Below are 23,639 nucleotides of genomic sequence, written 5' to 3'. Positions count from 1 at the left end.
TTTGGAAGGGACCTTAGAGATCATCAAGTTAAGCACAGCCATAACCACTTTGGTGACTCAGGGCTTGGACACATGTCAAGGTGTACACTGGAAACGAGAAATTCAATTAAACAAGATTAACTTCATGCAGTCAGCATGCAAGAAGGTATCTATTACCTGTTGGGGCGAGTGGAACCTCTTCCACGCCTCCACTAACATATGTTGTTATAGGTTTATTTAGCTCCTGGGGTAAAGCTGTCAGACCACTGAAATCATCCATAAAATACACCATTCTTGGATTAAAGGCAATCTGTTCAAGTTCTGCCTTATCCGCATTCCTAACGCCAACGGCAAAGGTCAGCACTCCGGCCCGAGCTAATTCATTGGAAACTTGGAGGAAGGGATCAGCAGAGCTCCCTGCCGTCACCAGGACTAGGACCTGGGGCACTTGTTCGTTTATTCTGCTCCCACCAGCCTCCGTGAAGTGATTGGAGAGCACAAAGTTCAGTGCGGAGCCAGTGTTCAGCACCGACCCCCCCTTGGGCCTCAGCTGCCCCAAACGCTGGATTATGTCTGATTTGGTTTGGTAGGAGTACAGGGAGAACTCGGTTTTGGGAGTGTCACTAAATTGCACTAAGCCAACTCGGATTTTGTCACTGCCGACATCAAGGTAGTTAACTAGGGTGGCAACAAAGTCCCGCACAAAGGGGAAGTTGGCATTTCCGACGTTGAGTGATCCGTCCAAAAGAAAGATGATATCCCTTTTGGTTACTTCAACTGCAGTATAACACAGAAAACAACATGAGACATCACAGAAAACACAAATGGAAATTTTTTTATCATGTGTGCATGCAGCATACGCCGTACACGCATGTGAACCATGTTAGGAGAGAGAGGGAGAGGAGCAAGGGAGTGATCAGCATAGAAGTAACAAGGACCTCACTGGAAATGACTGAATTAGACAGGGAAGGATCATGAACTCTTTTAAATGTCAGGCTCAACAGCTGCCTGAGGATATCTGCCTTCTTGACCTCTGCACTTTAATGTCTGTAGTTACAGATACCAATTTTGTGGGCTGTTGAAGGGGGAGAAATTTCTGACTTATGGCATTAAGCATCCAGCTCTTGTTCCTTTTTTAAGGTTAAAACCTTCCTGGGCTATCTCCAAGCATCTGAGCTCCAGGACATAGGTCTACACCCCAAAGACACCACAGGGTCATCACCCTGTGCTTTTTTTTGCTCTAAACAGGTCCAGATCACAAACTAAAATGCCAAGATTTTAAATAAGATCTTGGACAATTGATGTCAGCCAAGACACTCCCCCAGATGCCTTCCTCCAAATGAGTTATTCAAGAATTTATTTATGCCCATTGCTAATTCTGTCCATTATATTTCTGTTTAAAATGTTTCTGGCTAGATTCATTCATTATCTAGTTTGCTTTGTCCCTGTAAGCATGCTGTCCTGTATATAAAATAAATAAATACTGAGATATTAAAAACAAAAAGGAAAAAAGGACTCTTTGGGACACAGAAGTTGCTCTCAGATTTAACAGATTGTCTTGGCTTTCTGTGTTTTTAATTTTTCCCAGAAAAGTGCCATTCAAGGCCCAGGGTGTGACAATATCCAGTTAAAATGCAACTACCCAGTGTCAAAATCAGTTTTGCAACTACTAATAATAGTTTGTTACTATTAATAATAATTTGTAATAAATTACTAATTGTAATTTGTAATATTATCACTGGCTTATTATGTGTGTGAATAGCTGTGAGCACAAAAAAAAAGGACTGGAAAAATAGAGAAGCTGCATGAATGACCCTTAAAGAACAAGAAAACACAGAAACATTTTCAATTTACATTGAAAAATAAACACATCAGGTTTGGTGTATAGCCATGCAAAACTGTATTAGCTGGAAACACACTCTGAAACAAAGCTTATGAAATGATAAGCCCTGTGAATTCATCTTCATTAAGGACAAGTATTGGCAAACTGATCTCAAAAATATCTGCTTTTCATGTAAATCAGACACATGCTTTAATTCTTTAAGGATTCTTTCCAAACATTCTCTTTCTTTTCCACTGTGGTTTATAATTTTAAATTACATGAGAAACTAGAAAAAATATGGACACAATTCAACAGCCACTTAAGCCAATGGGAACTTCACTATTGATCTAACTGGGAGCTGGATGAAGTCCTGGTTTTCTAATATTTATATGCCATGAGACAGAAATAAAAGGTTCAAATATGATCTAGTGCAACATGGATTAAACCTCAATCATCTCTATGGTGTAGAAATCCTGAGAAATTTGGTATAAAATCTCTGTGCACCTGGAACATCTCTTGACATGCAGGGGAAACTTCCTCAAAAGACACGCTTCCAAAATCTATTTATGTCAATGGCAAGGACAATTAAAAAGAGTCGACTGGCTTCATGGAGCTTTGGGTTATCTTCCAAACAGATTAAATGAAAATCAACATTGAAATACCCTCATATGCTTCTTAGGGCTTAAGCTGAGTAAGTCATAAGAAAACTAAATATGTTCTTAAAGGGTGAGTTTCTGTCCAACTTGTGTCAGGTCTGAATATCTCCACGAACAAATGGGCTTATGTTCTTTACACTCCTAGGAGACCTTTCCTGACCAAATACACACTATGGATGATTCCCAAACTGAGGAAGAGATTGTAACATTCACAGTGTGCTCCATTCATAAGTTACACAAACCCTAAGCAGAGCAAAAGCTTCTGATGAATGATTTAGGTACCTAACTAGTGAAACACACCTTCCACATCCAATCCTTTAAAAGTTGGGGACAAATATGAAACAAGACAAAAATCTCCAGGAAGGAATGATAAAGCTGTAACAACCACACTACCAAGTTCACCAACCCATTCATGCACTTACATTTAACCATGCTGGAACATGCATTTGATTTTTTTTCCCCATTATCTCTACGTGCCATAGAATAAGAGTTGGCAAACATATAAACCATATCTCCTTAATTAGAAAAAGGTTGTTAATTACCTGATGGTGGCTCTGGGACAATCACTCCTCCAGAGAGTGTCCGAATAGGTGACAGCACTTCGGGAAGTATGGCTTGCATGAACTGAAGGCGGAAGTCATTCGGGTTGAACACAAAATCTCTTTCATGGGCAATTTCTTGAAGCTCTGCCAGGTCGGCGTTTCTCGACCCAACGGCAAGGGTCACTATCCGGTTCCTTTTCATCTCTGCCGCGGCTTGGTCAACAGCATCCCTGGACTTACCCCCAGTGATGAGCACCAGCATGGGGAGCACCCCTTCCTCCATCCTGCACCCGGCAGCACTGGTGAAGAAGTTGTTCCTCACAAAGTCCAGTGCAGAGCCAGTGTTGAGTGTTGTGCCACCCATGAGCTTCATCTTCCTCACGTTGGCCATCACATCCTTTCTGGTCTGGTGGGTGTTAAAATAAAACTCTGGCTTCACCGTGTCTGCGTACTGCGCCACTGCCACTTGGATCAGGTCGGGTCCAACCTCAAGCCTTTGGACAATTTTGGCAACGAAATCACGAATTGCATTAAAGGGGGCGGTCCCCAAAGCAGTTGAGCCATCTATCAGGAAGACTATATCCTTCTTGTTCACTTCAATAACTGCAAGTAACACATGAACATCATGTTAGCCTCCAAAACAATCTGCATCAATTCTATGTCAACAGCCCAGCAATGTTTAGGACCTCTTGTTTGCTTGAAGTGCTGTTACTCTCAATGTCTTTAAAGAGGTCTTTCTTTCCAAACAATTTTTTTTTTTTGGCTCAAGCAGAGGACTAATAATTAATCTGACTGCTTCCCCTTTCTTAAACACCGAGGAGTTGAAGAGTTGCAAAAACTGTGATTTTTACACACTTGAATTTTAAAATACTTGTCAAAGCAAGAATGACAGGCAGTGAGGAGAAATCTTGGCTGTCAGACAGCACATGAGATAAAATAAGCAGGTGATGTTTCCTCTGTCTGCAGAGGAACCACCTGAATGGTAGTGGTTTGGTACCAGAAGGATTAAGTTCCTGAGGGAAATGACACAAGGAAAGAACAATCTCCACCTACTCAACATACCTGGATTTTGGGTCTTTGCATTCTAAATCTCATTCCTTATCTAATAAAAACAAGTTATGTTTTTCCTTGGCACAGCTGGTCCAGTCACTGATGAGCTAGATTATATTCTGGTGGCCAGATCTTTAACAAATGCCTTCCCTGGGTTGTAACCTCTGAACCTTGTTATTGATGATGGCACAGGACACAGAAAGAGCACAGTCAGCTTTGCAGTGTCCTGGCTAAGTTTGAAGGAAAATAGTTTGGGAGTAAAAAGCCCTGTTGTGTAGCCAGCAAATATATATTTTTAGAAAGGTAAATATTAACAAGATCAATACGGTTGTGATAACAGTATTATACATGATCATCATGGCGCCTAACCTTAATTCCATCTTTTAGACAAACCCTCTCACATCATCACCTTCCTGATTTCATGCCATTGACATGAGAAAGGAAACCTTGTGCTGCTTCCAAGTGATGCTGGAGCACTATGGATCGATGTGTTACAGCGGCCTTGGGCTATTCTTAAATCACCCACCCACCTGGCAGCTCTTGGGATGGGTTCAATGTGGCAGGACAAATCCAGAACCTCCCAGGCTCACTGCCTGGGGCAGGAGGACACCCGGCATCCTTGGGATCTCACAGCCCTCAGGGCAAGCAGTAGCAAACCCTGCCTTGCCCTGTCTGGATGGAGAAGAGCAGCCCCTCCAGCCCATGAGGACTCCTCTGCATGGAGGCTGTTTGCTTTGGATTTCAACAAAGAACAAAACTTTGGCTGCAGTCCTCCTTGGCCAGATACCAGCTGGCCATGGACAGCAGTGCTCCCAAGGGCTGGTGGCTGTCAGGTTTGTCACTACGGGTGAGTGCCATGAGACCAGGCTGCCCCAAGGGGTGACTTGGAGCTGGGGATGGCATCTGTGACTGAGCTGCCCCTCTGCCCTCAGACCCCAAAAGACCTGCCTGCACCAGCAGGTATGAGTCTTTGAAAATGCCTCTCATCAAGTCCTGCTGGAAATAGTTTCATTTATGACTGACTGGAAAAAATGAAAGTTTAAAATTGCTCGCTCTGGTGCTGTTGGACACAAAATGATGAGAATGTGCACGAAGGAAACATGGTGGTGCCCTCCCCAAGCCACAACCTCAAATGAACTGCCAGTGCTGTTCAACTGGCTGCCCAGGCTGTAAGAACAGAGCTACACACAAAGCAACGAGGGTTTGTGTAAACTATCCCTTTCCCAGAACCATGATTTCCAGCATTCATCTCTCCAGCCAGGTTTTTTCCACCCTTACTCCAAGAAGAGGTCTGGAAACAGGAAACTTTCCAAATGGATAGCAAGGGCTGAAATCACTGCTTTGTATCACCCAGGAGATCTGTCCAAAGCACATCCTTAGCTTGTCAGCAGCTAGAAACCCAAAAGTGGAGACCCTGGAAACTTTTGACTTTTGGGGGAAACATCAAAGGGGCTTTGGAAAGATGACGGAGGCTGGGAAGGAAGAGTTCCCTCTGCTTCTCATTCCTGTTACAGCTCTCAAATCCTGCAGTATTTTTCCTCAGAGGAATGCAAGAACCAAACCCAAAACACACAGGAAGAAAAAAACAGTTATGGTTTGCATGGACACAATTAATGCAAAAGCCTTTAAGCAGGGCTGTGCACATCTTATAGGGTTTAATCCAAAGCCCTGTAAAGCTGATGGCAAGTGTCCCAAGAATTTCAGAGGATTTGGGATCAAAGCATTGTATCTCTGACTCTAAAAGCTGGGAATGTTGGAGGGTGTCAGCACTGAACCCAGCCCTGCATAGTTCCATCCTCATAGCTGTGTCAGCTGTCTGGTGAAGCACCTCATCTAACTTAATCATCCAGGTTTCCCCAGTAGGTGAAGGAACAGAAAGGCACTTTGGAACATCCCTTCATCCCAGGATGAACAGCTGGAGAGCTAAAGTGAAGTGAGATGACTTCAGTATTTCATAGGAGTACTTGGCACCTCAGAGGGTTTGGCATCCCTTTTGGGCTGTGGCGTCTCCCGAGCTGCTTTACACTACAGCCTTCCAAGTCGCTGATGTGAATCAAGCAAACCAGTCAAAATTGATTTCCATGGGTGCCAGGGGTAGGAAATTCCCTAAAGCGTCTTGGAAAATATCCACTTCCCCATTTAGCATATCCATCTGTATCTAACTGTACAGGCTGAGGCAGCATCTTCCACAGATGAGCTGGCATTTTACGTGAGAAATATGCAATTGCAGATGAAACAAAATGTACCAACATTTTTTAATCTTGCCATTCAAACTGTTAAAAATCAATGGGAGGAAATAGAAGTTTACCACTGAGTTGCACAGATCCCAGCGTACATATTTTAGCTACACATGCTGACATTATATTATTTGGCTAAATTAAGTTCTTATAGTGTGCTACAAGAAAAAGTTCTTAATGTTTTTTCTTGGAATAATCAAGGCAAGGCCATAAAATTATCTTTAAGGCAAATTCCTCCCTTTGATTTGAGCCACGGGATAGCAATCATGTTTAGGCATGGATCAGCGCAGACATCTGGAATACGGTTTTATATGTCAACATACACCATGAGGAACAGTGTGTACAGAACTCCAGACTGACAACAGGATCCCAAAAGGGCTGTTTGCATTAAGCATCCTGTTAATTAAGTGCAGCAGCTCCAGGCTGGCCCCTTCCAGGGGCCTCTTCAATATGACATATTGTGTCTTTCATAAATCACCTATTTGCCCCATAAATCCAGATATTCATTATTCCACTGCACCCAAGCTGCTGCTAGTCCAGAAATAATGTCAATGGGACTTAAAGATGACAAAGTGACCTAAGTGGAATATTAACACCTGCATTTTTAATTCCTGTGGCCTCGTGGAAAGCTGTAAACTTTCTCAGCTGATGGATCAAGGGTAGGGATTTCACTTCAGAAGAACTAAGGGCTGTTCAGCTTTTAAATTCAACAACACAGGAATTTCACCCTCTTCCCAAGGGCAGCCCAGAGCTTCAGTGAGTTGTGGAATTTTACTGTTTTACCAGGGTGATAATTTCAACTCTGGTACACAGGGATACATTTAGCATTCCTGTTACCTTCCTCAGTCACATTTTATGGTCATGACACTTCCAACTGACATATAATGTAAGCTTACAAGGCATAAATGTTTTTACAACTGGCAGTGCTGCAGTGTTTACTCCGAGGGTGCTTAGATACTGCAATAAGGATTATATGAGCTTTTTTATACTCTTTTTTATACTCTGCTCCTGTTTTTTAAAACATCCCATGTCATGCCAGTTATGGCAAAAAGACTTCGTGGTTTTTGAGAGATAACCCACTGGGCCAATGAGTTTCTGCACAGAAATATCGCTTCTGTATAACCAGATCAGAGAGATTAATTGAAAAAAAGAATTAAAATAATTAAAGCTTTAAATATGCTTGCAAAGCGTGCAAAAACTCAATCATTTATCAGTTCACTGAAATGCAAGGGTCTAGAAAGGCATACATACCTTCAGTCAGAATGGTTGGGGCCGCTAACAAAATGAGTCTTTGGGCCACTCCAACAATGTTGGGCAGTAATAATTCTCGAAGAGCATCAAGGTTACGAATATCCAGGGCAGTATAGGCGAAGCTTCCATCAGTAGCAATCTGCTGCAGCTCTGCACTGTCAGCATTCAGGACCCCAATGCTAAATGAAAATATACCAGCTTGCTTCACCGCTAACAAGCCCTCTCGGATATCATCACTAGACTCTCCACCACTTATCAGCACTAAAATCTGAGGCACTGCTTCCTCTATCCTGCTGCCTCCCGCCTGGGTGAAGAGGTTCTCCACCACAAACTCCAGTGCCGCACCGGTGTTCGCTTCCTCGCCCCCGCGGAAGCTGAGTGCCTTCACGGCATCCAGGACATCCGCTTTTGTGGAGTAGCTGTTCAAAGCAAACTCGGTTCTGGGTTGATCACTATACTGCACCACCCCAATGTGTATCTGCTGAGCTCCAACTCTGAGGGTTTCAATCAAATTTACAAGGAAATCGCGTATGGCTGGAAAATTGACACTTCCGATGTTGTTTGATCCGTCAATAAGGAAAATAAGGTCAGCGGACTCTTGAGCTTTAAAAAAAAGAAATGCAAAAGGTGAAAGCATTAAAATGGGTGATTACATGCAGTTGTAACAGTGTTCTGACATGTTTCTTGGAAAACCAGTAAGAAACACGAAAATGAGAAAACAAAACAACGTGATCACTGAGGGGGTGACTTTTGCCTCTTAGTTCTGCATTCTGATTGAATATGAGATCTCAGGCCCTTCCCAGTAGCATCCACAACCCATCAAGGGTGGGCTTGAGTGGATAAAACACGAGCCAGTGGGTGTAGTTACATGGGGGTTGGCATTACTGGCATGCAAGGAGAAACCTTGGCAAAATGCAGCTTTTGGAAATCTAGATCCATTCCATCTTTGGCTGGTACTGTCCAAATATTTAGACAGATCCAAAAGGAAAAGGTGGATTTTGATGGCAACTCATGCTGATGGTAGTGGGTGTGAAGGTGTTTATCATTGCAGCCTTTTATTCTTTTGGGAGTAAAAAAGGAAATATTTACTGGATGCAGGAAAAGTTTCAGCTTCTCTGTCACAATTCTGCTCTTTTGCTTAAAATACAGAGGCTAAATATTAGCCTCTGCTTAAATACAGAGGCTGAATATATGGGCTTCTCCCACCACGAAGAAGTATTATTTGAAATGCATTTGTTAAAAACAATTTAAAAGGTTTAGTTATTTTTCTTGCACTGTAACTCTTTGACCAGCTGCCAGCATCCACCTGAAGTTATTTGTCTAGCAAGCTGCCTCACACAATTCCCAACCCAGGCCACACAGAAATTTTATCACTTTAAATATTTTGCACAAAGATGGCTTGATTATTGCCAGAGGGGTCTGGTCTGTATTTTTCATATGAATTCTGAATATTCAATCAAGGAATGCAGAATCAGGTTAAAAAGGGGTGATGAAATCAGTCATGACACAATTATCCAACTCTAGTTGTTGTGACCATACCCAAATGATCACAGACATTTGCTGACAATATACACACACCAAACAAAGCTTGTACATGGTATGAACACGGTGTTGAGGGGGAGTACTTTTGTTTACCAAACTTACCAAAGCAGACCCAAAATGCCCTTGTGTCTGCTCTTATTCCTTTTGCTCAACTAATTGTACCATCAACATCACCAAGATCTGTATGCATGCAAAAAAACAGGGGAAAAGACCCCAAAGCATGCACAGATGTTTCCATGCTATTACTCTCCGCTCTCTTTAAGAACTCAAATTTCTAACTATTTGCAAATGAATGACAAGTGACATTTGGAAATCTCTCTCAGTCAGCTCTCAGCTTTTGAAAGCCAAAGGTGAAACCAGCAGTAAAACTGGCGTGTGGTTTAGCAAGGCCACAAGGAATAAACCCAAGGTCTTTGCTATTAACCAGCACTGCCAGTAATTATTTATTGCCTGTTTAGTTGTTTTTCTAGTACATCTTTTCATACACCAGGAGATTCAAATAATGCTGAAATTCCAGAGACAAAGGAGGTCTCGAGGGCACCATCACTCCCCTGGGCCAACTGAATGGCCAGTGTAGGCTTGGAGAACATCACCAGGGTTCAGAATTTCAAAGAGCTCCAGAATTTATTTTTCCATCAAGGCAAAATTTAGGGGTGCTTAGGCTTAGTTTTACTATGCCATTTTCATGGGATATACGCATTCTACTTCATTGTAAAAATGAAAGGGAAATCTCAAAGTGGTTTTACCCATGGCTGCTTTAGATATCCTGGATATCTTTTTGGAGGAATAAGATTTCAGGCACTAGTGGGTTGCTCCCGCCAAAGAGAAAATAGATATGAAACAGATGCGTTGGATAATTTGTCATCACTGTACAAAAAACCTTGTACTTCAGTGCACATTTATGGAACAAGCCGGTGTGGAGAACAAATAAAAGCATGCTGGTTACACAACTAAGCAAGGAGGGTCAGATGAGACAGACAGCTCAGATTTAACAAATACTTCAGGGCAAACTCGGGGCTGACTGCTGTACTTACGTGAGTCAGCTCCGGGGACTGCCACAGACAAACAGTTTTGGTTCTCTATACTGGAACCACTGCAGGACTGAGGCTTTTTTACGCTTCCATTTCACATTTGGGCTTATTTCTGACATAGCATCCATGGCACTTTTGTACATTTTAATGCCACATGTAGTTATCAGCTGAATAAATGACTTTTTAAACTCTTATGCAGTTATTTGTACCATGCTTTGCACACTGTTATCATCCGAGGTTTAGGACCTGTAACATCTTTTCCCATGTTTAACAATACTCTGTATATTACCCATGCAAATCACACAGGGGCAACACTACAATAGTAGGATTAACTTAAATTTGTGTTAGAGGATGGGAAGGAAATTATTGCAAAAAATATCTTTAAGCAGAAACAAACTTGGAAATGCATTATATATATGAAGTAGGAATTTGGCTTTAGAGCTTTTAAAGGAATGTCTGTGACTCCAGATGTTTCCATTCAGCAGGTTTACCTTCTGGCATGACCCAGAGGAGGACAGCCAGCTTCCAGAGACCAGTTCCCCAATTAATTTCAACAGGGAAGCACTGGGATCCTTCATGGCTAAGATGCCCAACAGCCACCAGAGTACTGTCAGCAGGTTGGGTGTAACATTCATTTTCCACACATATTGGTGTCACTTTCTTAGCATTGGTGAGCCTTTTGTCACATTTGTGGGGCAGCTACTCCCCTGTGGCTTTTCTGTGACCTGGATATTTGCCCTGTCAAGCGCTTTGCGTGACAAAAACACACAGGAGCACGGCTTTTTGGTGTTGCTCGGTGTCATGCAGTGATGGTGAGCACCCAGTGGGACTGGCGTGAGGGTTAATCAGGCAAGACAACACAGGGGGATTAATGTCACACTGCCTCATCACACTGCTGTGGCCTTACGTCGCCCCACAAGCTCTCGACCTTCAGATGGAGTCTCAGGAATAAAAAGAAAGGTTTGATCCCCGGGACTTCTGTTTTGAAAAACAACAAAGCTGCTCAGAAAGCCCTTGCCAAGCTGGAATTTCACAAACAGAAAAGGGATGGAGGAAGACTGTCTCGTTCTATTTTTTCCTGGGAATTTGGGCCCTGTGTTGCAGTCAGCGCAGATCTGTTGAAGCCAACGTGGTTTGCAGGGAGGTTTCAGGTATGGGAAAGGTCCAGTGCTCCCACAGGTGGAAGCCATGGGCTTGTGGAGAAGGCATTCATGACTCTCCAACCACACACTTTCTCCAGGTGCACGAGGAGAGAGCCTAAGGGACAGCTCAGGGGTGGGCTTTCAGCAGAGAAATTCCCCACCCAACTTCTTTTGCTGTCTTCAGCCAAGGATGTGACTTTCTGGAGTAGCACTCTACATATCTCCCTGTCCCCCCACCTGGATCTAAGGGGACATCCAGCATGGTCTCCCCACAGCCAGCAGTGACATTCTCAGTCTCCAGAGGATTTTTGTTCAGGGTCACCATCAGGTCTGGTGTGTTCATTCCCTGTTTCCCCACCTTGGGAGTGAACAGGACAGAGCAATTTACCAACTCTGCAGAGCTCCCTACACTTACATTCATGCCATGTGTGCCAAAGGATGGCCACAACATGTCACCGTCCATCCAAGGATTCCTGCCCTGACTCCTGGCAGCTCTGGCTCAGTCTGCAAACAACAGCACCTCAGCAGCTGCAAACACGGGGGCCACGTGCTTCAAACCTTTGTTTTTAGACCTCTGAACGTCCATCTCAGTCTCACCCCTACAGAGTGGCAACGCCAAACAGCACAACGCCAGCAGATACCACCAGTCAGCCATTACCTGTGAGGTCTTTAACCAGTCCTTTGGCCCCAGCCTTTTCTGGAGTCATGGAGGAGCGGACACTCGCCACTAAGTCTCCAACTATGCGGTGGAGAGCGGTAAAATTCTCTAGGTTGAAGCGGTGCGTATCGAGGGGTTCGCTCGCTACTTCCTGTAACTCCCCTTCCACGGGGTCCTGAACGCCGACCGCAAACAGGTTTACATGGGCCGAGTTAAGGACAGATGAGGGCAGAGCCACATCATCCCGGGGCTGTCCGTCTGTCAGCACTATAATAACCTGGGGCACGCCTTCACTGGCTCTGCTTCCAGCAGCTTTAGTGAGGTGCTTCTCGATTAGGTACTCTAATCCTTTTCCAGGCTCGGCGCCTCCCCCCACGTGAGTCATGTTGGCAATATGGGACAGGACGTCTCGGGTAGAGGGGTAGGTATTTAACTGGAACTCTGTGTGGGGGTTTCCGCTGAACTGGACCAGGGCAAAGCGAAAATCATTTCCTCCCACATCTAAAGCTTTTACAACATCATACAGAAACTCTCGAACGAGTTGGAAGTGTTCCTTCCCAATGCTCCAGGAGGAATCCACTAGAAATATTATATCAGCCACGGCAACGGTTTTGACAGCTTTAAAAAAACAGATGGGGGTTTAGGATTTTCTATCAGTCAGCACAAGCATGCCTCCTCCTCCTCCTCACCCAAACAACCAAAAGCCTCCTTGGCATGGTGAAAGTGAAGCTCAGCTTCCCCTTATTGCCCACAGCAGAACGAGAAGCGCTGAAGAGCAACCAGGCAGCCGCCAGAGCCCTGGTGCTGGGGGACAGGAGGAGACAACATGCAACCTGTCCTGTCCAGGGAGGGGGAGCCCAGGTGCTTCTCCCCTCCTGGACCCTTGCCCATGGGTTTGGACACCAGCCCTGAGGCAGATAGAGCCACCAGCCGCTTCAGTGTGAATTCAGGCTCGTTCAGTTTCTAGCTGCCTGTGTCTCTTGCATGGTTTTTGCTGACTCAGGGCTTTGCTGGCTCCACGGCAGTGCTCAAAGAAGGAAGGACAGCTTGGTTTAAGCAGCCTGCGCACTGGCATGAGTTTTCCGTATTTTCCCTGCTGTTAGCACCCGATTAGCGACACCAGCTCTGGTCCCAAAGGCACCAGCACCACCTCTTTCAGCAGCCTTTCTGCACGTCAGTGGCAGTGCTCTTCACACTGCTGAAAGCCTTTCTACACATGCAGGGAGGGCAGAACAGCTCTGCCCAGGAGAAGACACTCTCAGAACCACCCTGAGTGCAGGTTCCACACCCCAGTGCCCTGCAGAGCATCCTCCAAGGCGCGCCACCCGCCAGCGACATGCTCGGGGGAGGCACCGTGAGTGTTGGCCAAGGCCCGGGTGCCCAAGGACCCCCAGCAAGGTGGGAGCTGAGGAGCAGAAGGTCATCCATCCACAACATCCCATGGACATGCACGTTAAACACGAAACAGTGCTTGTTTGTGTTGCGCCAAAGTCAGGTCTTACCTGCCTGCTGCTGGGCACCGACCGAGCCAAAGCCTGAGAGCAGGAGGCAAAACATTGCCACGAGGGGCAAATGTCGATGTTTCCTCATTTTGCTCTTTTATCTGAGTTTTCCTTTTATTCTCTTTGTTTCAAAGCACCCGATGTGAGACCTAAGGGAGGAAAACAGGGAGAGTGAGGAACAGCCGTAGTGTTGGCCAGGCACAGATGAGGAGGCATGAGACAGAAAACCCACGTAAAAAAAATGTGGGTTTACAAGGCTTTTGTGGCACTTTGGCGGGAAAAAAATTCTTTGCTGCTTGACAGAGTCTGCTTCATAGCAAACCACTCTTTTGGAAGAGGAATCCTCGTTCACATAATTGACCTTTAATCCCCTCTATGGAATTAGATGTTTTTTTTTCCCTGTGCTGTCCCAGGCAATACATAATAGATAGGAAAATGATTAGGTTTCTACTACCAAAGTACACAATGGCTTCTCACCTGCCCTCCCCACCCATGGATCACCAGCTGGTACATCTTTGCTAACATGTTTCCTCTTGCTGTTGCCTTTTCTCGCTTTATTTCTTCCAAACATCACAATAATTTCCCTGAACATCCCCCTTTGCCTCAGCTCACCTTTTCAGCTGTCCCAAATATACAAATGGAAATTTAAGCACTCCAGGCCCAAGCAAGCCACATGATCTGGCTGTACAGCAAAAAGCCTTTGGACTCCCCCAAGCTCAGAGCCCCGGTTGTGGAATGGACTGCACTGGCTGATCATATTTTGGAAAGGCACCAAGAATAATATTTTATCTGCTGGAGCCAAAAATATAATTTAAGCGAGTTTCTTATCTGTGATCCACCTGGCAAGCCTTCTGAAACAATGTCTCCGCCATGAAGGCTGTGTTTTCTGTTGCCATAGAGATGACCAATTTATTATTTAATCTTCATTTCCAAACCTTCAGAACAGAAACCAGCAAGGCTTGCTTAACCGGGAAAATATCCTCCCAAAAGGGAACACAGTAATTTAATACCTTTCATTCCCCAAAGGAGCTCAATTACTCAAATCAGCCAAAATTGACTCCAATACATCAAACTGTTAACCAGGTCATCATGAAAGAAAAAAAAGTGATTCAATTTTCTTATTACCAGCCTTACCAATTCCATCAATCCAGAGAGTTATGACCAATTCAATAGCTTAAGAGGGCTAGGGGGAAGAGTAACTCTTCTTTTTGGAGGAAAACTGTGGTAATTACACTGATGGCCATCAGTGGCATGGCTGGAAACAAAGCCAAGAGTTGGCAATTTGAGAAAATTTGGAAATAAAGAGAAGACACTCTCCAGAACTACCAAAGGGCAGTTCTGTGAAAAGGAGGGGACAAATTCCTCCTGCTTTGCTGAAACCCAATGCGATCCTGACATTTCCTCTGGGTCCCTGCATGTCAAAGCTGGGCAGGGGTCTGGTCTTTCTTGGGAGAAAAATTTGCAGCATTTGCTCTTCCATGCACTCCAGATGGAATTTATGGATGTCCTACAGCATGTGTCTGGCAAAAGCTCTGCTCTACCTTCCCCCCAACATTTGTGGATAACAATAATAATAATAATAATAATACTACCACGTGGAGAGACATTGAACAGGCCCCCAGAGCCAGCAGCTAGCACACAATGTGAATTAAGACATGGCAAAATTTTTCATTTTATTGGCAAGCGCTCAATTTATAGAGGCAGCTGCTGCAGCCCGAGGTATCATTGTCATTCTTAAAGAGACTAAACCATCACCTTTGTGAGCTGTTCCAGTCCAAGCCAAACCTGCCAGTGCCTCCAGCAGGAGCAAACCTGCTTGGTTGGACTGTGTCCCTGATGGGCAGTTTGCTCCCAGAAAAAAAGTTTCACCCAAAGGACGTATGAAGAGGGTTTGTCTCCTGAGCACACAAATACAGAAAGGTCTGTAGGTCCCAAAGCTGAGCTCTGCAAAAAGCACCAAGCTCATGACAACCATTCATTCAATCCCATGAGAGCTCTGGGAAGAGGCCTATGGAAGACCTGCAAGTTTTTGAGTGGGATTCACCTTGCAACATCCACTGGGAATGGATAAAAGCCTAGAAGAGCTTAAAGAAGAGCTTAAAGAGCTGGACAATGCCCTGAGGCACATGGTGGGATTTTTGGGGTGTCTTGTGCAGGGCCAGGACTTGGATTTTGATGATCCCTGGGACTTCCTTCCAGCTCAGGATATTCCATGGTTCTATGATTCAAGATGTGTAAGTCTCAAATCCCGATAGCTGTGGAGCCAACCAAGGATTGTTGGTAATAACAACCAAGGATTGTTGGCAATAACACACTGTGGGAAAGAACAGGATGTGGCTGCAGAAGGGGCCACATGGAGGTAGGACAGCATTTTATGGGATGAACATCCTTATTCTGGCTTTGGGAGATAAGCACAGCACAGCACAGGGATGATGTTGAGAAGCAGGAATGGGCTGCAGGGAGGGATCAAGACCTCTTGGAAACCTCCGAGCCATTTCCAGGAAAGTCTAGAAAAAGCTTGCATAGAAAGTGAAAATTTATCTCCAAGGTGGGGAAAATTTATCTCTAAAAGGTACTCCCACACACCCCAGGTGCATGTGTGCCCCAGGACTCTGGATACCCCATCAGCTGGATTGATGTTGGCATCAGGAATGGTGATTTCTCTTTCTCCCCTTCTTTGTCTCTCTCCCTCTTTAATCCATTACCCTGTCTCTCTTCCCTTCCCCTTTATCTAAAATCCGCTGCCACGTGCTTATTCTGGGAGATCAGGGACTGACATACCAAATTCCACGCCAAGTGTGTAATTTGTTAATAAAACTTTGTAAGCTTTCGCAGGCCCTCTCACTTTTGTCTTTTCTTTCAACTGTGAGCATCTGCAAATCTTGGGAGCCCCCTTCCCCTTAAGGGTGGGATGCCACAGAGTGAAAATGCTGCTAGCAATGAATGAAAAACATGAAATAAAATGCATGCTAAGGGAAACCAGCCCATTAAAGTAATGTGTGCTGTAAAACTGCCTGTATTTCTTTCCCAAAATACAGGAAGTTATGTTATCATCCTGTTTATTAGCTGCTGGCAGCCAATTCCTCTTCAGTCACAACAGCTGGGGATGAGCAGAGCATCAAGATAAACCAGTGAAAATTGATGTCTTGCCGGCTACAAAGTGACAGGACTGAAGCAAACATTTGGGGGCTTTTTTGTTTTTAACATCGAGCAGCTGCTCAGAGCTTGTTTACAGCCACGAAATGTAGCAGAAGGGAAAAGTGAAACTCCCTGGGGCTATGGAATCTCCCGTGCCGACAGCATCCCCCGTGCTCTCCCACAGCAGTGGGAAGCTGAGCTTTTCCAGAGTCACAGAATCATTTTGGTTGGAAAAAACCTCCAACACTGAGTCCAACATGTGCCAAATCCCCACCTTGTCGCCCAGCCCAGAGCACTGAGTGCCACATCCAGGCATTCCATGGACACCTCCAGGGATGGGGACTCCACCACTCCCTGGGCAGCCCATTTCACCTCCTTCCTCATTTTAGCCTTTAGGAGGCCTCCAGATCTATTTCCAGCTTTCCCTGTGAACTCTGTCGTGGATTGATGATATGATAATCCTTTATCCCCTATCGTTGGCTTATATGCCCAAGAAAGAAAAAAATGTGTAAAATGTGTGGTCCTGTCTCTTTAACTGCACCCAGCCGCAGAGAAAAACGCGAGTTGTTTTGAAAACATTTTCTCCAAGCCTCGCTCCGAAGGAGGATTCATCGCCCGACAGAGACTGCGTGCTAGACGGGGGTCGGACTGAGCTCTGTTCCCGTTTTTTTCCATTCTTCTTCTTTTTTCCTCGTTTAGACCCCTTCTCTTCGATCTACTTTACCACCCCGAAACCCAGAAAAACCAGAAAACAGCAAAACTCTCCAGAGAGCTCCACCCGGCCCCGGGTGGGGGGCGAGGAAGAGAGGGACTGCGTCTGAAAAAAAGACTTTTTAATCAGGTTGAATAACTGCCTTTCACCTTATTTTTTCCCCTTCCCCTGTGCCTTGTAAGGCACTCTGCGTAGTTTTGTTAAATAAATAGTTTTTTTCTTCACTTCCATCTAAAAAGTTCTATTAAAAGTGGGGGAGGGGGTGTCAGGGCCCTTCGCTCTCAGAAGAGAGAGAGTCTTATCATTAACCCGGGACAACTCCATCATGGTATTTACAGTTCTGTGAAAGCACAGGGACTTGTACATCGAGAAGACATGAGCTTTAGCACCACACAAAACCATCCTAAAATCACAGGAGCCAGGATTAATTATTAGGAGGAAAAAGCAGCAAAGACTTGCAGGAAGAGGTGATGGATGCCTTTTAGGGACTGACAACTGGAAAGAAGAGCCTTTAAGAAGACTTGTTCCAGAGCAGGGTTTTCTCATATATCATACATCATATATTAGCACTCTTTAGCTAATGAGGAAGAGTTGGGTGCTTGCAGAAAGTGGTGGGCAAGGAGGTAATTTTACTGCAGGAATGGCCCTTGAGAAGAAGAAGATGCAGCAAGGACAGCAGCTTTTTTGTAAAGGTGGAGTTTGGGTGGGGTTTTTAAAATTTTTTGAGTGGGGAGTTGAACCAAAACTCTGCTCAGATCTGTTTTGACTCAGCCAAGTCTCTGGCTCAGTGAAAAAAGTGGGTTTAAGACAGCAAACGATGTGATTTTTATTGCTTGGCTTGCCTTGGTGAAGCACAACAAGTAATTTCCGTTGCTCAATATGTTCTTGCTTTGTGTCCCGAATTACCACTGGTCACAGAAGCTGGAGGTGGCACCAGCTTGCAGAGGATGGATGACAAAACCAGAGATGCGAACTCATGCCAATTAATTTTCATACTTGGTTATGGTAAGTATTTGTTTTGCAACTTTATTCTCTGGCATTGTTGGGTTTTCAATAATGTATTTTCAACAAGGCAATACAATTGTGGATTTATTTCATTTTTTAAATGAAAAGTTCCTTGCAGTTCTATGGGGAGAAACTTCTAGTGAAGCTTCTGCTATATCCACTTCAGCTGGAAAAATACGCTGAAAAACCTGACTGCTGAGTGCCTTTAGGAAAAGAAAGAGTTTCCCTGAACTGTTAAGTTAGCACCAAAACCTGGGGAGCCAATTTCTTCATGATTCATGTGCTAAAAGATTAACTCCTGTAGCCTTCAATAATCTAAAAGTTTTATGTCTGTCTAGAGTTTATATAGTGTGTTCCGACCTCTTAATATTGCAGTATTTCATCAGAAGAAATACATCTGTTCCTAATACTGCTCTCAAAAAGCAATCATTTCTACCCCTGACACAATGAAGTGATTTCCTTAAATATTTTCCCCAGCAGCTATTTTTTGCATATATTGCATACTTCTCTGCGCATAAAATTTGACATTTTACTTTTTTTCCCCCCTTTGAGTGGATGTTTCAAATTCACTTTCTAAGCAGTTGTTTTCTTGAGTGTGTTGGAGTGATTTTTTTTCACTAGAGTGTAGTTAAAAGAAAATAGATGGGATATTGGGAAGAAATTCTTCCCTGTGAGGGTGGAGAGGCCCTGGCACAGGGTGCCCAGAGAAGCTGTGGCTTCCCCAACCCTGGAAGTGTTGAAGGGGACTGGAATAAAATGGTTTTTAACATCCCTCCCAACCCAAACCATTCTGTGATTGCATTTATGGCATGTGTTCCCATAACTTCCCCGTTCCTGGGACACATTCCTGCTGGAAAGCTGAATGGATTTATTTCATTTTTTAAATGAAAAGTTCCTTGCAGTTCTATGGGGAGAAAGCTCTGATGAAGCTTTTGCTATATCCACTTCAAGCTAGAAAAATATGTTGAAAAACTCTGGGAAGAAGCAAAGCAAACATGGTAGGCAGAGCCATGACTGGCACATTTTCTGGGGACAAATGGCCTGGGTTTGAGTTTGAGCTTGGTCTTGTGCAGCTTTTCCAGCTGGCACACCCAGGGACCTTTGGGATGCCTCAGTGCCCCAGACCACAGGAAATATCCAATTTTCCTGCCCAGCCATGAAGCATCCCCCAAAAATATATTGATGAAAAACCTGAGAAGCAATTGCAGCCCTCAAATTCCCTTGTGCTTGTGGGGTGGATCATTTAGTTCTGGGAGAAAGAGGTGGATTTGCAGCTGGGTCCCAGCAGCTTTTCCAAAAGCGGGCCAGGAAGAGCAAAGCATCATCCCACTGCTGGTGCAGGAAGCTATGAGCATCCTCTGGGCCCCTCTGAAATTCTGTCACGTGGGGATGTCAGAGTCAAAACAAAGGGGCTTCTGCCTTCCCCTGCATTTGCTTTGTGGGGATTCTCCCTTGTCCATCATCACCATTTCCCAATCAAACCGCTCAGCCTCAAATTCCCTTGGCTTGGCTGCTCTCTGCTGTATCCACAGCCGTGGGAGGTGGCAGTGAAGACATGAGGTTGCTGTAAGCCCTGCCAGAGGCTTGGAAGTGGACACCAGGCACCCAGAACAACTATTTGCATCCCCACCAGTGGGATATGATTGCAGTCATGACTGTGGAGCGAGCAGTGGGGAGAAGCAGCTCCTGAAATGCTGATGTGGAACAAGGGAGGTGCAGATTGCCCTCTGGAGGTGAGGCATGCTCCTCTCGCTTGCCGGGATGAATTCCCTCTTAAATTTCCCTGAGCTGGGGGAAATGTTAGCCAAAAGCCACTCCCGGCGTGATTTTGAGGCTGAATGCCATGATTTTTCCACGCAAAAAAAGCTTGGTCACCTTTTCAAGGGACGTAAGTGTCCTATATCTGGCCACCTTTTCATCATAGGGCACTGAATCCCACCTGGCTCCACAGCCTCCAGGAGAAGCACAGCTATTTCTAGAGACTCAGGGTGAGCTGAATAGGACAGATCCTGAATTTGTTCATGGCTCCAGGTGGAGCCATTTATATTTGTCTCAGCTCTTTTGAAGCATTAACATTTCTGCCAAGTGCTACTGGGAAGGTGAGGCTTGTGGGGTTGAGGGCTGCTCCAGAAAACATTTATTCCTACAAAGGCAGACCTGATCATTAAAAGAAAACAAGCCTGAAAGGGTGGAAAAATTTCCCTGCTTTTGCAAACCATTTGAGGTCTTATTTTTGAAAGCCAGTGTTCAGCAAAGCAATAGAGTTATGGTGCTTACATATCCTACCCAGGCGAGTTCCCTGGGTGCTAGAATTTAATATGAATCACATATTCATTTCTGTCTTTCTAAGCATGCTGTTGGCTTAAAACCTGGTTGTTTTCTCCATCCAAAGACTGAGACTAAAATAGAGTCGTTAATAAGAGGAAAGGGAGTATTTGCTAAAAAAAAAAAAAAAAAAGAAAAAAAGAGGAAACTCCCTCAAAGATCAATGACTCTTTATGTATAGTAACCGGAGCCTCCCGGAGCCTCTCCACCCAAACAAATCGGCTCCTTAATGTGGAACACAGATCACTTAAAAGGTGGAAAAAGTGATGGGCATGCGGAGGGGTTTGGCTGGCTGTGATTCACGGCGGGGAGCAGGCACGCAATGCCACCCGGCGCCGTGCACGCCCAGGGCAGGCTCACCCTTCTGCTGGAAATCCAATGGGGAATTCAGTCCAAGGCTGGCAAGGCTGTGCAGTTACCACAGTTTGTACTGATGGAAGGAATAAGATGTTCCCTTCCCTCCTGTTCCTGGACAGGCACGTAGCAAAAGTAGAAGAGGAACAATTTTTCCCCCCTTCTCGACATGTGGGAATAAAGTGGGGGCTGGTTTAGCTCACCCTGAAACCAGGGGAAGTTACTGCGTTTGAATGGAAAACTGTAGAGATGTTTGAAAAACCAGAAAGGGGACTGGGGAGGGTGCTGGAAACTGGAGAGGGAATGAATGAATGAAGGAGTGGTGGCAGCAAGTGTGCAGCCCTGCACTCCTGTCTTAAACACTGTCACAATTCTGGATATGGTCAACTTCTCTGCAAAGACGGTGTAAGTTTGGGGATGAAAACCCTGTTTTCCTGAGCTCTGACTCAAGGGACAGTGCCAGGGAGAAGCAGAGTTGAGCCTCTCCTCTACCACTGCATTCCTACATGACTTTGGAGGAATGCTCCAGCTCCCTGAAAAAGCCTTAGCCTAGAGACATCTCTCTACAAACCTCCTAAACTGGTATTTGTGCCCCAGAAGCAGCACTTTATAAGCACTGTAATTATCCAACCACAAATATTGATTCTTTCTTCCTTAAACCAGCAAGAAGTGGGGTAAAGCCAGAATTTTGAAAAACGCAGGATTCCTCCCCCAGGAGCGCACATGAATCATCACAGCAACCAGAAACCAGCTGAGAATTTCCCATTGCACCCATTGGAACCAGAGTGGCTTTGGCTACCCCCACTCCAGCCAATTTTGGCCCTTTTGCTTGGTCAGGAAACCGGTTTGGCCACAGCCATTTCTCGCCCTGGCTCCAGTTGGGGAGGGAGGGCTTTGCTGAGCCCAGCGGGATGGTGGCAGGGTGTCTCCAGATTAGTCATAGCCACCCCCTCAGCAAGTCCCAGGAGGCTGAGGGCAACTGGGGCTGTGGGGGGAAAGGGCTGGGGAAGGCAGGAGGGAGAGCAGATGGGAGCCATGGAGAGGGATGGTGGCTCCATGCACGGTTGGAGAGCTCTTTCCCTTAGGGGAAAAGCTGCTGTTTGGCTAATTTCCCTCCCTGTGGATGACCACAAGAGGATGAGGATTATCCTTGGAGCCACATGCTGGCCCACCCCAGAGCAGTGGGGACATGCCTGGCAGCAGGACCTGAGCTGAACACCTCTGCCGGGTTCATCGTACCTCATCTTGGGGCAAGAGGGATGAGGGCAGCTATCCAAAACCCCCAGTCCTGGGAGCAGGGAAAAAGCACTGAGACACCTCTCTAGCACACTCCTTGCAGGGTCCCATTGATGCCCCATCTCTCTGTGCTGGTGCATCTTCCCAAACCACCTCATGCCCTCCTTGGGGCATTGCTTCCCATGTCATCCTGCTCCCATCCCATCAAGCTGCTGCTGCAGTGATTCCGAGACATCACATGCAAAACCCATCCTGAGGCAGCAGGGGAAATACACTGCTCAGTGCTTTTGAATGGACTTAGTTCCCCTGCAGTGGTGGGGACAGCAGTGTCCCCATACACCTGCAGTGCATCAGCTCCGGGAGGAGATTCCCGGGCTGAGCAAGCCGGCAGCATCACTCCGCTTTTCCAAGATTGATGCAAACCTGGGGATGGGTTTTGTCCAAAATTCCTTGAAAACCCCACAAACACATCCACGCCACCAAAGAGGGAAACCACGGCTTAGCAGCTGCTGAGCCTAGGCTGAAGGCTCCCACACGGAAAGCAACACTTACCCCTGAGTGAACCTCCAGAAGAGTTGCTTATTCCAGGATTTTCTGCTCCAAAGCGCCTCTCACCCTTGCTTCATGGCGTGCGGTGCTGCTCAGCCTTCCCAGTCCCCTCTCGCCTCGCTCAGCGGGGTGCAGGCACCGGAGGGACGAGGGGATGGTGTGGCACTGGCGGGACGAGGGCACCGGTGGGGCGCTGGTCGCTGCGCCACGGCCGCCGTGGGTCTGAGCAAGGCCGGAGGAGGCAGCTGGCTCGGGAATGCCGGGGGGCCGGGCGTCGCAAATGGGATCCAGATGGTTGGTGCTGGCGTTCCCGGGGCTGAGGTCAGAGCTGCTCATCACACACAGTCCCCCCCCGCCTCGAGGGACGCCTCCGCGATGTGTGGCTTCCCCTCTCCGCCCTGGCCGTGCGGCATCCAAAGCTGCCGAGAAATAGAGATTAAAATTAAAACAGAAAAAAAAAAAAAAAAGGAAAGAAAAAGTCCTGTGGAACTGGAGGAAGCTGATTTAACTATGTCGTTTGGTCGGCAAGGGCTGGTCGTGGATGTTTGCAGGAGTTGGGATGTGCCAAGGAGCACACCGAGTTACTCAGGGCTCCAGAGCAGTGCCGTTCGGGGATGCTCGAGGCTGCGGGAAGCTCAGCCTCTCCCCCTGAACTGCTATAGCATCAGCACAGGGGGAGAGAGCCTCTTCTCCATGCACTTTCATATAAAAATGTAACAGGTTTTTTGTAAAAAAAATTGTTTTTTTACCTACCCAGATGGGGAGGAAGAATTAGGCAATTTATGTCATAAACTCATAAATAAAAGTTAACTCCTTAGCATAAGGATAAGTATTTTAAAAGACATATAGGTTTAAAGGAAAGGTTTAAAAGGTAACAAATAAAATGTGCAAGTTCCTGACTGGTGCTT

General features: G+C 45.7%; 1 protein-coding gene across 11 annotated transcripts in view; it reads right to left on the bottom strand.

Moving 5' to 3' along the window:
* COL6A3 (collagen type VI alpha 3 chain) overlaps positions 1 to 23,168 on the bottom strand; it is a 59,072-nt gene extending 35,904 nt beyond the window's left edge. For 4 of the 11 annotated variants that reach the window (XM_085065784.1, XM_085065788.1, XM_085065790.1 and 1 more), the window contains exons 1-6: positions 22,735 to 23,167; positions 13,413 to 13,561; positions 11,911 to 12,528; positions 7,538 to 8,140; positions 3,000 to 3,602; positions 157 to 756 (exon numbers count right to left, since the gene is read on the bottom strand). In XM_085065784.1, the coding sequence (XP_084921910.1) occupies positions 157 to 756; positions 3,000 to 3,602; positions 7,538 to 8,140; positions 11,911 to 12,528; positions 13,413 to 13,500 (2,512 nt within the window). In that variant the 5' untranslated portion in view covers positions 13,501 to 13,561; positions 22,735 to 23,167. Of the gene's footprint in view, positions 1 to 156; positions 757 to 2,999; positions 3,603 to 7,537; positions 8,141 to 11,910; positions 12,529 to 13,412; positions 13,562 to 22,734 lie in introns of all 11 variants that reach the window. The other 7 variants (XM_085065787.1, XM_085065789.1, XM_085065795.1 and 4 more) reach the window with 6 other exon arrangements.
* Between the last annotated feature and the right edge of the window lie 471 nt (positions 23,169 to 23,639).

Source organism: Lichenostomus cassidix, chromosome 7, assembly GCF_008360975.1.
Source record: "Lichenostomus cassidix isolate B80296 chromosome 7, HeHo_3.0, whole genome shotgun sequence".
NCBI lineage: Eukaryota > Metazoa > Chordata > Aves > Passeriformes > Meliphagidae > Lichenostomus > Lichenostomus cassidix.
Note: the sequence above shows the minus strand (reverse complement) of the source record. Positions and strands in the feature narration are given on the sequence as shown.